At 35.7% G+C, this 16093-nt stretch overlaps 1 protein-coding gene across 4 annotated transcripts in view; it reads right to left on the reverse strand.

Moving 5' to 3' along the window:
* Positions 1-16093, reverse strand: part of POLR3B (RNA polymerase III subunit B) — a 137489-nt gene that overhangs the window by 98170 nt on the left and 23226 nt on the right. For all 4 annotated transcript variants that reach the window (XM_036252172.1, XM_036252175.1, XM_036252173.1 and 1 more), the window contains 3 exons: positions 15296-15413; positions 14418-14526; positions 3333-3455 (listed from right to left, as the gene is read on the reverse strand). In XM_036252172.1, coding sequence (XP_036108065.1) covers positions 3333-3455; positions 14418-14526; positions 15296-15413 — 350 coding nt within the window. The remainder of the gene's footprint in view (positions 1-3332; positions 3456-14417; positions 14527-15295; positions 15414-16093) is intronic.

Raw genomic sequence — 16093 nt, forward strand, 5'->3', positions numbered from 1 at the left:
AAATTTCTTAATCAAAAGCTTTTAAAGAAGAGGATCATGTGATTCTTACTACTAAGAGTATAACAAAAATAAATGCATTTTTCTTTTTAAACTGGCTTTAAGTTATTCAGAAGAAAATGCTAGGGTCCCTGATTCTTATCCTAAAATTCCTGTCTCTAATTACCTGTCTGGGAAATTTCTTTTCCATGCTTCAAACCTAGATGAGGCACCATTTCCTCTTTGAAACTGTTCCTAACCACACTCCCTTTTCTCTATTTTAATTCCTTGCATATAAAAAATTGAATGCCTTCATTAGCATTCAGGTAACACTATATTTTAACTGTCTATCTACATGTATGTCTCTTCTACTAAACATTGTGTCATCTTTTTCTTTGATTCCTATTGACAAGTATAGTGCCTGGAACTCTTCTGTGATAAGGTAAGGGCATCAAACCTAGGATCTTCCCTATTAAAAGGCCATTAGAGCATAAGATAAACTAAGACCCTGAAAACACTTGCTGTAGTAACCTAGCAGTAAGTAGTAACTGAGTAACTGATTAAAACAACTCAGCAGTTGGTGGGATACAGGAATAGAGAGGCAGTTTGGTTTTCCCTAAATTGAGCTGTCTTCATTAAATTTTGGTCTTCCAGTTCCCTTGGAGAAAAAGCTAAAAATTCTTTACTTCTTTGAGGAAGAAACAAAAGAGCACAGGGACATGTGGTACTTCTAACGTAGGATAAAAGTCACCTTTTCCCTAGAATATCCAATAATGTTGCCAGGATTTCATAGTGTGGGTAAGAGCCCAATCTGTTCATAAATAGGCCAAGATGATACCCCTACTGCATCCTATCTTCCCCAAAAGGGAATAAATAATTTCTTCTCTATACATAAGATCACTTGGCAAGGAGAATGTAAAATGTACACAGCCAAAATAAAGCAAAAAGGCTTTGTGAGCAGAAGAGGCAAGACTAGAAGAGAGGGATTAAAAACAAAACAGTTTATTTTTAATCCTCACCCGAGGATATTTTTCCATTGATTTTCAGATAGAGTGGGATGGAGCAAGGGAGGGAGGGAGAAAGAGAGAGAGAGAAACACCAATGTGAGAGAGACACATCGAGTGGTTCCCTCCCCTATGACCCTGACCAGGGCCTGGGGTCGAATCGCAACCGAGGTATGTGCCCTTGACCAGAATTGACCCAAGACACTCTTAACTGCTGAGCCAAACTGGCCAGGGCAAAAACACTGGTTTTAAGCAATCCACTAAAATGCTGTGTGGTCAAAAATTCTATTATATAGGATAAAATGCACTTGCTACATTTTCATTTAGAATAACATAAGATATTCATGTTGCCCTAACTCATAATATATGTTCAACTTAACTGTTTTGGATTATTTGTATCTCCTGCAACCTTTTATTAGTAGCAAATAATTAATTTATGTTTTAATTCCGCATACAGAGTACAAGCCAACTCAAACTTATACTTCCTGTTTGTTTTTCTCATGTGAGAAAATTTGTCTTTCTTGGCTAACTATATATTCCCTTCATCTTTTTTTTTTCTGCTTTTTACTGAATTTATTGGGTGAAATTGGTTAATAAAATTATATAGGTTTCCAATGTACAATTCTATAATACATCATCTGTATACTGTATTATGTGTTCACCACCCCAAGTCAAGTCTCCTTCCATCACCATTTATCCCCGCTATATGTTTTTCTACTTCCTCCCACCCCCTTTTCCCTCTGGTAATCACCATACTATTATACTATTATCTGTGTCTATGAGTTTTTCTTTCTTTCTTTTTTCTGCTTAATCCCTTTCCCTCATCTTTTAATTGAACTTCTCTGATTAGTTAGTTAAAATTTTCTGTCAGTATCTATTTAAGAGAGATAAATGAGTAATTTTCAAACCCCCTGTTTAGCCCCTGCTCAAACAGCTTTATGATGCTAGGGTTATGTGACCAACAATGATGATGTGTGCAATAAAATGAATAATGGATCTCACTGAATCCACTGGGGTATCATTAAGGTAAACTGCTCCAGGGCATTACACTTTAAAGGATAGAGTGTATCTCCCCAAACTGAGCCAATTCCTGGGTATTTCTTAACATTTTTCTCTTCATGTTCTAGGAACCCTTTGAAAATATAATCTCAGTTTGTGATAAAGACTCATGTTCACTAAATATTTCACTTTCAATAAAAACCAAAAATAAGATCTCCTAAATCCCAACCACTTTCCTGATACTGCCTGCCCAATAACTAGAGTCAACTATTAAATGACTGCATAAAAAGAAGAAGGCAGTGATGAGAATAATCCCTACTGATTTGTGCTTTGGAATTATACATACTTACATATGACAATAACCTTCCTAAATGTTTGACTCAAGGTTTGAAAATATCAAGACAGGTTTAATTTTTCAGAATACTAAGAGATACAAGTAGGAAAATGTTATCTCTACAAGCATACTAGGTGACAAGAACAAAGCAGTCTGGAATATATACCTTGTTGTAAATAACCCATAGACTAGAGAGCACACATATGGATCAATAAAAACTCTACTGTGCTTCTACAGTAGGGAATTTCTACCTCCCAGGATGACTCTTAGGGATGTCACCATTGATTTCCACTTAGCACTTCACAGATTTTAGACTGAAAATCCTAAGAATGGCTGTTATATATCCTAAGCGCGTGCACGCACACGCATGAACACACACACACACACACACACACACACCCATCTTCATCTATGTGTCTTGTTCTAAAACCCTTAGGTTCCAACTAGGAGTGCCTCAGAAAGTCAGTGAAAGCTCTGTAGAGGTAACGGGGTCTCTGATCCTAGGCCTTTCTTGTTGATAACACTGGGAAAAGGAATAGAAATCACATGTAACTAGATGTCAAAAGCAATTAGAAGTAGGGAGTAATGCCCTGGCCAGTTTGGCTCAGCGGTTAGAGCGTCGACCTGTGGTCCTAAGAAGTAGGGAGTAATAATGGATATTAAAAAGAAATGCAAAAAAAAAGGCCTTCTACACTAGAGTTGCTGTAGTTTTAAAAAACATGTAACATAGGCAAATAAGGAAAAAAGAGAGTACTTCTTATCATATCACAACAAAAGCCTCTTGGCCACATACCCCCTCTTCTAAGTTAGACACTGTAGGATGATGATTTGTCTAGGCCCACTCCTTCCTCCAATCCCTAAGAAAAATGAATCAGAGAAGCTTCTCTATTACTCCTTCTATCTCCCCAACACCCCTCCCAAACCTACACCCACAAAAGTCACTGCATCCCATGCTATCGATGAGCTGAATTAAATCTCCAATTCCTTTTCATAGCAAAGGACAACATAAAAAGACACACCTGCATCTGTGTGAAAATCTGAGCTTTCTGGCACTCTTCCAAACTGGGCCCAAATGCAGCCATCACGTGCTCCTCTGTTCCAATCATCTGCACAATTTCCTGGTCACTCTCAACACCCATGGCCTAGGAAGGAAAGAAAAGAGAGAAAAAGTGTTGGCTTTGTGTTAAATCACTGACATTTGCTTATGCTAATTTGGCATTGTTTGTGGGTATTACTTCTAAGCAAAAGCTAGCTTTTTCCTCAGAAATGGTGCCATCTGGCATTGGCAGCCAAAGCCCAAGCTGCAGAACCTGAAACAGAAATTTTGATTAGGAAGAGGAAAACAAACATTCTCAAGCACTTTCTGCATGTGTACTATCTCTAAAATTTACAAATATTCTATGAGTTTCATCATAAAAAAGGGAGGCAGGTAGGTACAGTGGAGACACTGGTCACAATTACAAAGGCAAACTGAAAATAAATAAACCAATAGATAGATAGATAGATAGATAGATAGATAGATAGATAGACAGACAGATAGCCAAAGAGCAAATCAGGAATTGTACATTGCTGAAAATAAACAGAACCCCAATCAGATTTGTCAAAAGAATGATTTTTCTGAAAACTGTCAAATCACTCACATTCAGGCTAAAAGTATTTTTCCTAAGGGATGTTTTACCTCACTCTTCTAGAGATACCAAGCTATACTTTATGAAGGTTTTAAAAGAGAGCTTTTAAAAACTAAGAACACACTTAACAGGTTTAAGAAACCCACTTATCTTAAGTGTTTCAAGGTGGCAGCCAGCAACGCAGGTCTTTGTAGATTCCATATGGTGCGAAGGCTCACTCCTTCACACACTTTCCTGGAATTCTGCCATATCGAGAAATAGAGCATAATCGCACTAACCCTCTCTTGGCAGAGAAATAATCTGGTTCTTAGAAGTTAGGGAAAAAGTTATGTTAGCATTAAAATTCTTGCTTTAGCTATGCAGAGAAAACAGAACCTGGGATAATTGTCTCGTTAGGCTTTGATGCTCTGGTTCTCAGTTCTCCCTCCACACACAAGAAAAAGAGAGGTTAAGTTGAATCCCAAGTTCCAATGCAGACCTTCAAGTACATTACCCTGAGTACAATAGAAAGGGCACTCTCTGAGGTGTCCGTCCTAACATAATGTCAACAGTAGACCTTATAACCACTACTGTCAGGTCACCTCCTTCAGCTCAGTTTTCTCATTTCTGTAACAAGAGAGCATACAACTAGGTCCCTTCCAGCTCAAAATTCTACAATTCACAAATAAATTTTAGTCTGTATTCTGTAAATGTGACATGGATATTTTAGGATCAGAAATAAACTTATTGAAAGTTTTGAAGTTTTTTTGCAGGGAGCTAAACGTATGCTATGTTCCTTTTAGGTCAACTGTGGTGGTTTAAAAAATGTTCACCAATTCTTTGATACTCTTTCAAAAGGTGAAGATTAATTCTCCTCCCCTTGAGTGTATGCTAAACTTAACAACTCACCTCTACAGAAAAAGAAATGGCAGTGACAACATGTGACTTTGGAGCCGTGGTCATAAAAGGCACTGTAGCTTCCTGCTTCTGTCTCTCAGAGTGTTCCTCTCATCAGGGAAGCCAGCAGTCATGTCATGAAGACACTCAAGCAGTCTATGGAAAGGTCTACTGGTGAGGTCAACTGCCATGTGAATGAGCCACCACAGAAGTGGACCCTCCAGCTCCAATCCAGCCTTCAGATGACTGTAACCTTGGCTGATATCTTGACTCATGAAAGACCAAGAGCCAGAACCATCCACCCAAGCAAATCCCAAACCCCTGATCAACAGAAACTGTGCTATAATTTGTTACATAGCAAAGATAACTAATAGACCAAGTTTTGGAATTAAATTAGCTATTTATTTATTTTTTTTAATTTATTTTTGTTACAGATGTTTCTCCTTTTTCCCCTACTGATACCCCCCTCCCCGCCCTGTCCCCAGTTTTGTTGTCCATGTCCATTGTTCATGCATACATGCATATAAGTTCTGTGGTTTATCTCTCCCCCCCACCCCCTCTTCTGGGGATTGTCAGTCTGTATCCCACTTCCACGTCTCTGGGACTACCCCATTCCTCAGACTGTTATGTTCATCATATTCCACAAATAAGTGAGATCATGTGATATTTGTTTTTCTCTGCTTGGCTTCTTTCACTTAGGATAATACTCTCCAGGTCCTCCATGTCATCTCAAAGGATAAGAGGTCTTTCTTTCTTACAGCTGCATAGTACTCCATTGTGTATATGTACTACAGCTTTTTTATCCATTTGTCTACTTATGGACATTTGGGCTGTTTCCAGATCTTAGCTACTTAAATTTAAAAACTTTTTCAAGCCCTGGCCGGTTCTGCTCAGCAGTTAGAGCATTGACCTGCGGTCCAGAGAGACCCGGGTTCGGTTCCTGCTAAGGGCACGTACCTCGGTTGCAGTTTGTCCCCAGCCCTGGTTGGTCGTGCGGGTGGCAGCCACTCCATGTGTCCCTTTCACATCGATGTTTCTCTCTCTCTCTCTCTTCCTCTCTCTCCCTCCCATTCTATCTGAACAAAACATGGAGAAATGTCCTTGGGTGAAGATAAAAATAAATAAATAAATAAAAAACTTTTTCAAAATTATTTTGTTTAGTGAACAAATAAAGAAGTTCTCAGAATACAAGTCTCTTTTTTATACTTTAATTTTTACAGATTTTCCTAATTTGATATGATGCATTTATTAAAATGGACACTAGACATTCATTAAAACACTTAGTCTTTAACCGATTAAAAATTAATCCTAAAAAATTATTAGTCCTAGTTTTATTTTTTATTTTTTATCCATTGCAAATTTATTATGCATTGGAAGCTTAACTTAAAAACTGACAGCACAGTGCTCTAGCCAGTTTGGCTTAGAAGGTAGAGTGTCGGAACGCAGACCAAAGAGGCCCAGGTTCGATTCCAGTCAAGGGCATATATCTCTGTTGCAGTTTGGTCTCCAGCCCTCATGGGGTCATGCAGGAGGTAATCAGTTGATGTGTCTCTCTCACATTGATGTCTTTCTCTCTTCTCTCCCCCTCCCACTTTTTCTCCCTCCTACTCTAGCTGTAGATAAATGGAAAAAGATCCTCGGGTGAGGATAAAAAACAAACAAACAAAAACACCTAACAGCACAGTAAAAGGCTGTCTTTCTGTTCATAGCAGAACAGGGTTCAAAATATATTTTCTTTTAAATGTATTCAGTCAGTACATAATCCTTTATAAAAGTCGAATATATAATGGCTGAGCCACTGCTACAAGACTGCAGCATCTAGGAGCTCTTTTCTTTCGAGGAGCCTGGGGAGCGGCACCACATGCAGACTTTATGGTGCTGAGGGGGAGATGCTAGAGGCATCCTTTAGGTCCAAGTTTGATAAGTAACCCTCTGCCTCCCTTCTCTCCCTCCTCCTGTTCCTTTTCTTCCATTCTTTTTCTTTCTGTTTGTACATTAGAACAAGATTGGAAATAAGTTGCTACAAATAATACGCAACTCTCAAAGTTATCTGGAGTCTAGACTTTGAAACTCAAATAGAAAAAGTCTGATAGAAAGGATGGCTTTCCTTTAATACCTCCAGAGTGACAATTTTCCGTGTCTTTTTAAGTAGAAGGTGCAGGATTGTGGTGGGACTGCTATCTCTGGCCAGATTTAAGCTAAAGAATCCCTTCTTATTTTCTTCCTATTTCTCTGAAAAGTATCCACTTAGTCCATAGGTTTATGAGTGGCTGCTTCTAGAGTCACTCAGTATCAGGGATCTATTGCCTTTGTTCAAAGGTCAAACAGAAACCTTGTCTTACTCTCCTTTCCTTGTCTCTACTTATTATTTTTGGCTGGAATGAAATTCATCATAAAAATCTCTGGATATTAATAACATTGATCAGTGATATTCTTTACAAGTAAAGAAAATTTTTCTTATAAATTTAAATCATGAAGATATAGCAATTCAGATTCCTCAACCTAATGTCTTGGTCAGACACTGTATTGAATTTCACATTGTAAAATCCAATGTGATTTTACAGGATACACATCAAGCATTTTGGTGGCAACACAGAAATTGGAGGGTGCTTCTAAGAAATTTTTCAACAATGTAAACATTCTTAAGTAAGAATGAGAGTTAGTAACTGGATGCCAGTAGAATTTATATCTAAGTTCAGACACATATAATGCATTATTATTTGTTCCTTCCCACATCTACTTCTCAATTTTTCTCATACATCACACTCCTGCCTTAACTGCTCTGTGTGGTATGCATTTGTTTTCAATAGGTCTTTATTTCCACCTATTTATTTGACTTTTGAATCTCATGGGAATATGCACATCAAACTCCTTTCTAAAATAGGATGGTTTAGGAAGCTCAGTTTCACAATAAGTGTCTTGTTAATTTTTCAAGATGTTTTATGGACAATGAAAACTTTATAGATGTATATGAATTTTGCTGTACTAGTAAATGAACCATTCACTAGGGCCTACTTTTAACAGAGTACTCCTTTGAAAGTTTTACAGGCGTAAAATATATGTATTTATCAGTCCTAATTTTTAAACAAATAAAAAAAACTAGATTATTCTTTGATCAAGCACAATGAGTTGCATCTACTCTGATGGTGATGGCATATATGTAGAACCATCTACAGGTTCTCCTTAGTCCACCAGCAGCCAGTCACAGATATCAGAAGAGACTAGATAGATCCCTGTGAAAAGCTAATTAGAATACAAGTTAGTTTTTACTCTTCAATCTCTCAAAATAATGTTATATCTGTTTCAATGAAATAAAAATAAAAGAGAAACAATACTAAGGCAACTAACTTGCAGTGGAATCTAAGCACCTTTCTCTAAAATCTCAAAATATAAAACTTTGTGACCAATGCACATCACTTCTCAGAGGAAAGCCCAAACACTAAGAGAGATCTACATAGGACAGATACCAAACGAAGCAAGCAAAATGAGAGCAAGAAGTGGTCTCGCTGAGACAGAAAAAGAATCACAGAGCTGAAATGGCAGCTTTCTGGATCAATCCCCTTTTCTTGAGGCATGTTAATATCTAAAACATCTGAACTAAAGACCACCTGGATAATTTTAATAATTTATTTTTAGTTCAGTAATCTCCAAGTGAAAAAGACTATATACTTGACTGCCTATTTTGGTGTTTAATGAAAGTCCATCCTCATTTAACATATGAATTGTCACTTCAAGTTGCAGTAATGCTGAATCTAAGGAGTAATCTTATAATTGCATAAAATTCTCAAGTGGCCTAACATGGATCTAAATAGACTGCGTAGGCCCTCCAAATATTTCTAAGCTATGAAGCAAAGATATGACAAGCATATGGTAAATAACACCATATGTGCAGAAAGAATGATCAGTGGCAAAGGTTTCCTCTAAAAGAACTAAACTCTTCCTGTATCTGAAATACAGGGTGATAACTCAATCAGGTTATCATCAAAAGTGCTCCAGTTCCAAAGACCAAACTGACTTTATGACTATTTAGCCTTCAGATATCACAGCTACAAATAAATGACACATTGCTATGGAAACAACAGCAAAATGGCCAACCATTTTGCTTCACAGACATAATTTAGACATCTAAAAACTAGCTTTACAAGGAGCTCTTAATATTCTAGATATCTGAAATCATTTCACCTAATTTCAGCCAAAAGTGCATGCTATATAATAACCTTATGAAAAAAAAACAGCAGAGACAACATATGTCAGCACAAGGTCACCCAGTCTAACAATCAGCAATAAGAACAAAAATAAGGAGACATGTTCTTTAAAAAGTGGCATGAAGTCTTCTCCTTGGATATCCACTGAATGTGACTAAAAGTGTGACTTTTAAAAGACAAAAAGAACACTAATGAAAAGAAGAGAATGATATGCAGGCTAATGGTGATATGTTGAAATATATTATGTGAAGGAGGGATAGGAGTTAACTTCTTAAAACATCTAATTTCAAATATCTGTAATTTTTCTTCAAAGTAGACAGAAGTCAACTTAATATTACCAAAAGCAGCCCTAGCAGATAATAAAAGAACTGTGATGGTCCTCTTTAACTGTGTGATTTTTCCTCTTTAAAGATCAAAAATTTCAATATAAGTTGGCTTCCAAGAAACAATGCCCAGCACCCCCGGAAATTTGATCCTCTTTCCTGAAAAAACGTTCAGACTGCAGATGCCATCATAGCACAATTGCTGAATGCTTGGGAGTACAAAATGCAAAGTGGGGAAGATTCATGGGCAGGAGAACCTTTGTAGTGATTCAAGTCCATAAATAAGGCTGATCTAGGTCTTAAAAGCTTTATCCATCATATTCAGACTCAGCGTGAATCCTAAAACCCTGCTGTTTCTGTCACTTTTAGCCAATTGTTGGTTACAATCAACAACCATCAAGTCCTAATGACTGTCAAGGTCTGTGTTAAGGCCACACAACACAAAAAGAGAAATGATGTGACTTTTCTGGTATCCCAGTTTATTTTCCTGGGCTCCTGACATTAAATGTGTAAGGAGAACTAAAGAAAGAGAAAGAGCATTCTCTTTCCAAGCAGTCTTAGTTTTAAAAAACACATGATCTCCTTTGCTCTTCACCACTACTCTCTTAGGTGAAATTCTCACTATATAGATGAATTATCTAAGACTCAAAGAGATTGGGAAACTTGTCCAAGGTCACATAGCTAATAAGTGGAGAAGTTGGAATTCAACCTAGAACTGTCTAATTCTAAGCAATCCAATACCCAATCTACCTCTAAGATGGAAAGTCTAAATAGTGGTTATCAAACAAGTTTCCATCAGATTATTAAAATATCCTTATAGGAAACCAAATTAAGTGACTGAAATTTGAACTAAATATTTAATGTGAAAAGTTTGGTAATTTGAAAATATTTAATTCTTATGTACTGATGATATACTATGTATAATACGCATTATATGTAGAATGTAATAAATGCATTTCAGGAGAAAAATGTGTTAACATGTACAAGTATTTTTTAAAAGATGTTAATTCAACTCCCAGGAATTAAGTCTCACAAAATAATCAGCAACATGGACAAACATGTATGTATAAGGATACCCAGGGTTGTGTATAAGAGTGAAAACTTAGGGGGGAGGGGGAGTGACCCAAATGTCCCACTATAGGAAATTGGTTAAATATATTATATCACACACATGCAATTTCCATATAATACTGGCTAAAAATGATGCAGATTCACGTTTACATACATGGAAAACTATTTTGTATATTACAAAGGGAACAGAAAAAAAGTTGGAAAAAATATAGTTACACTTTTTGGTGGCTTTTTAAACTTTTACAATGCAAGGATTGTTTTATAATCAGAAAGGAAGAAGTTTGAAATCTCAACTACTGGTTACATAAAAATGTACACTGTTAATTAACAGCTCATTATAAGAAGGATTTAAATCAACTATAGATATGTACACATTTATAGCATAAATATTAAATAAATTTGACAGAAGAAATTGTCTTATAAAGCATTTATTATCTAACAAAAAAAAGTAGTTAAGCCCTGGCTGGTTTGGCTCAGTGGTTAAAGTGTTGGCCCTCGGACCAAAGGTTGTGGGTTTGATTCTAGTCAAGGGCATGTACCTCGGTTTTGGTTCCATCGTAGCCCTGGTTGGGGTCGTGTGGTAGGCAGCCAATCAATGTGTTTGTCTCACCTCAATGTTTCTCTCTCTCTTCCTCTCCCACTCCCCCCAACCCATTATCTGAAAATCGATGGAAAAATATCCTCAGGTGAGGAAATAAATAAATAAGTAAGTAAATAAATAAATAAATAAATAAGTAGTTAATAAAGACTTTCTGATTTCAATGCATGTCCCTAATAATGCATTTTCCATGTGAGTGATATGAGATTACATGCATTATAATTAATTTATAATTTCTGGTGCAAGGAAGGTAGTACTGTGTATCTTCAAGCATCAAAAAAGCTTTCAAAAAATTCCTTTTTATGCATGGGAGCATAGTGCCCTCTGCTGGACATGTAATTCTACATAGTTACATAAAATTTTCTTTATTGAACACCAGTATGTACTTATGACATTGCACTGGATACTGTGGGATCCCTACAAGAAAAGCCAAAATTACTTCTGTGCTTAAAAAACATAAACCTTGTATTTATGAATTCTCCCTGGCCCCCTAATATAATGGTACTGCTATCATCATCATCATCATCATCCTCCTCCTCCTAAAAAGAAAATAAATGGCACAATCTCATTTAGAGAACACAAAGCACATTAAGCTCTACTACAAATAAAAACAATTTCTACAACTTCCTTCATGGACAACTCCTATGAACAACTCCCTGGCCCCAACACCACCCTCACCTGAGGAGGTCCATCTTCACCCCCTCACTCCTATACTCTGTCACCTGGGTATAACTTTATTTATTTATTTTCCTTTTTTTTTTCATAAATTTGTCAAGATACATATCTTATTTGATGGCTCGATTTATAACTTTTAAATATATGAATAGATATTCACAGTACATGGTACCTCATTTATACTTTTGTTGGGTATACTACATGGTAGAAGCAAGCCTATTCTTCCCCCAAATGGTTATAGCTTTAACAGGACAGTTCAATTCCCTTCTTACTCCTCAAGGCTTATATTCAAATGTTTTACCTTTTTAATCAGCTTAGTTAATTCCACCTCAGAGGATCTCTTTCTCTGTTTTCTCTCACTGTGACTCCCAAAATATTTCCACTACCATTAACAACTGCTGACAGAAGTATTTAACACTGAAGTGAAACTAAATAATGAAAAATGAGTACTACCAACCTCTAAAATTATCTGAAGTACTCAGTATCTCTTCAGTATTTCCTCAGATAACTGAACTCTTTATTTTGATCAACCTAGTCATCAAGATTAATTTAACACCCATATACAGTGATCACATTATCCACAGTAACTATTTTCTACAAAGTTGTTGAAAACACTAAATTAATGAAGACTGAAGCATTACTCCTAGGGGAAATACAATTAGTTTTTTGTGAACCTCTGGTTACATTTTCTTCAACTGATTAACAGAACCTTGTTTGATGTATGTTTCTACTTAAAGATACCTTACTTTATATATCTTTATACTGAAGTCACAGCCAACAGCACCGTGACTCATGCCTGAACAAAGTTTATCTAACACAAATATTTTCTCCATAAGGCATATCTTGTGCTTAGGAACACTAGACAGCACTTTAGCACTATGTTTGGGGGTCATTTAAACAGCAAAATCACCAACTAGAAGTACAAAAATGTGAAAAACAACACTAAATAGAGAGCAAAAAGGGCACGTTTGAACAGTATGAAAGCAGAAATATTGCCTTGTCTGACTTCAGCTGGGAATTTTTTCACTGTTCTGTGAACGTGCATGTAAAATATCCAATGATATTTTACAAATATCATTGTAAAAGCAAAACAAATATTGTTTGCAGTTACAAATAAATTTTAGCAAGTAGGAAAATTGACAAATACAGGATCTGTGAATACTGAGGATCAACTGTATAATATAATGTCAATTACTTTTCTATTCTGCTAAATGACTAATACTACAATTTAACCGTTCGTAGAATGGACATAATGTTTAAGTCTCAGAGCAGATTAAGTAAGCTACTATACAATTATCTGAGAAGATACCATTGAGACATTATTTCTATGGAAAGATGTCTCTTGGGTTCTAAGCCAACAATTCACAAACAAGCTGAAAAAAAAAAAAAATCAGTTATAGTTTAAAGATTCATGTTTATGTAGAAACTCACCAGAATCTAGAAGTCCATAAAAAAGAACAATGAACTTGGTTCATATACTCTGACCTAGAAAATTCCACTACTAGAAATTTAGCCTACAGATAACCTTGCCCATGTATAACATAATATTACAGCAGTTTTATAATAGCATGACATATATAAGTCGACTGATAAGAATGATTAAATAACAGTACAGCCATAAATAGAACAGTTTGTTGGAAAGAATACAGTAGCTCTCCATGAAGTAATATAACACTATCTCTAAGATGTAAGTTATAAAAAAGAGAAAGCTAAGAGCAAAATAATGTGCAATGTATGTCAATAAAAAAACAAAACAATAAAAATGTACTATACCAACTATATATTGTTGGTATATGATGTGCTTCTAATATTCACAGACTGTCTCTAGAAAGATGCACAAGAAACTAGTACCAAGTGGTATCTTTGGGCAGAAGAACTATGTGGTTAGGTACAGGTGGGTGGGAGGCTTACTCATCACTACATATCCTTTTGTACCTTTGTAATTTTTTTATATCTATTAAAAAATAGATTTCTATTTTTTAAAATATCTGAACCCTGGTCTTATTAGCTTTCAATTTAAAATGCATTACATGACTGACAACTTATCCATACCACAACCCTTTCTATTCTTAGAACTCCTTATCCTCCCAATTTCTAATTACATATGAAAATAAACCAGGGAAACAAAACACAGACTCAGAGACATGAAAACAAACTGATGGTTGCCAGATGGGATGGGGGTTGGAGGCCGTAAGAAAAAAGTGACAGGATTAAGAAGTACAAATTGGTATTTACCAAATAGTCACAGGGATGTAAAGTACAGCATAGGGAATATAGTCAATAATATTATAATAATTATGTATGGTGTAATGTGGGTACAACTAGACTTATTGGGGATCATTTTGTAAGTTATATAAATGTCTAATCACTATGCTGTACACTTGAAGTTAATATAATATTGAATGTCAACTGTAATTAAAAAAAAATTTTTTTGCCCTGGCCGGTTTGGCTCAGCAGTTGGAGCGTCGGCCTGTGGTACAGAGAGACCCAGGTTCGGTTCCCGCTAAGGGCACGTACCTCGGTTGCAGTTTGTCCCCTGGCCCTGGTTGGTCGTGTGGGTGGCAGCCACTCGATGTGTCCCTTCACATCGATGTTTCTCTCTCTCTCTTCCGCTCTCTCCCTCCCGCTCTATCTAAACAAAAAATGAAAAAATGTCCTCGGGCGAGGATAAAAAAAAAAAATTTTTTTTTAATCTTTTATAATTTTCAGTAGATACCAGCAACCTTACCTTAAATATAATTACAATGGGTATATCTTCTGATAAAGTATTATGCCTCAAATAAAATCGTCCTTGTTTCACAGCCATATTGGTTCTGCTTTTTTTCTCATGGGTAGAGCTATAAGGAAACACAAGTTGGTTAAACTGCATCCCCACTTAGTGTCAAGCTAGTAACATGCAACAGCAATGTTCGTCAATCATAAGGTTCAACTGATCAATGACAGTCAGTGAGGTCCTATCCAACAGGTGCTTTTTAAAGATGCACAACTCCTCTCCTGCCACTTCCATTTTAAAACACTATAAATGTTTCTTTAGCTTTGAGATTATGGTGGAAGTTTTGTGGGTGAATGAGTGGCTTCCTAGTAATAACTGCTCAATAAATGGCCACTATTGTTAGTTGCCTCTCTATCAGAAAGAAAAATGCAGAAACTGAGTTAAAAAATTCAATACAGTTTGTTAGAAGAAAAATTATACTATGAAAGACCCTGATCTAAAAAACTAAAAATAAGATGTTAAGTCCATGAAATAACCAGTAATAAATAATAATTTGGAATATATATGGAAAATGGTCAAAAACTGAAAAGGAACATGAAAAACTTGAGTGTTTTTCATTTCTTTTTTAAAGTTCCTTTAATATTACAAATTAGCATAAAATTCAACTCAAAGTAACTAGTGTCTTTTAAAACAATGTCTAACACTTTCATCACAGGAAATTTTAAATCAATACTCTATGCTTACAATCTTACACAATAAATTGAATATAGTTTAAATATTTCACTGACTGTTATTAGAGAGAAATAACTAGGTACCTCTGTATCAAAAGATAGCTATCTGATATTAATGGAATTATCAACATTTCTTAAGAACATCATCTCTGCTTTCCATACCTGGTTACTGAAGCACCAACTGCCCCTTTTCTGTCAGCCTCCACAATAATCCTGTTCTTAGACAGCTGCTCTTGGATAAGAATAACTTTTTCCACTCCTTTAACAATGAAGTAGCCACCTGCTCAAAGGAAACAAGTTTTATCATCTATTTTTCAAACAGTGTAATTTACTAATCTCCTGAATTAGAGATCACTCTTCCATTGCTTCATGGGACTGGCCATCACTTAATTCAAAGAGGTTTGCTAATATTGCTTTATAAATTAATGATAGGGTCAGTACATGATTTTAGATAGATGAAGCACAATAAACTTCTTGACAGGAAATGTATCTTAGTGGTCTATGTATCACCAGCACCTGACATATGTAAGAGGTGAATAAAAACAATTATGTTAAATAAATTAGTCTTTGGATTTCTTAAGCAGAAAAATAACTGACAATCTTTAATATAAATTGAAATTTGCTCTAAGTTTCTAAAAAATCAATATAATGGTAGACTAAGTTTCGGTAATATTCAATACTCAATAAAACTCATAAAACTTTATATATATTTTTTTGCACACAATTCAGAATAGGATAAAGTGAGACATATTTTACCTCCAAAATATAAGTAAAAACAGGGCATTATACATGATTTATGCAACATTTTGTTTATAGTCTAAAAGTCACATTCTTTGTTAATCTCTTTCCAAAATCTTCTGGGAGTCCACATCAATGCAAATTTAATGGAAGTAGATTAAAGCAACTATAAATTAAATTAGTGTGAAATATGACTTAAGGAATTAAGAGAAACTTTCTGTT

The sequence above is a fragment of the Molossus molossus genome, unplaced genomic scaffold, assembly GCF_014108415.1.
Source record: "Molossus molossus isolate mMolMol1 unplaced genomic scaffold, mMolMol1.p scaffold_m16_p_10, whole genome shotgun sequence".
In the NCBI taxonomy this organism is placed as follows: domain Eukaryota; kingdom Metazoa; phylum Chordata; class Mammalia; order Chiroptera; family Molossidae; genus Molossus; species Molossus molossus.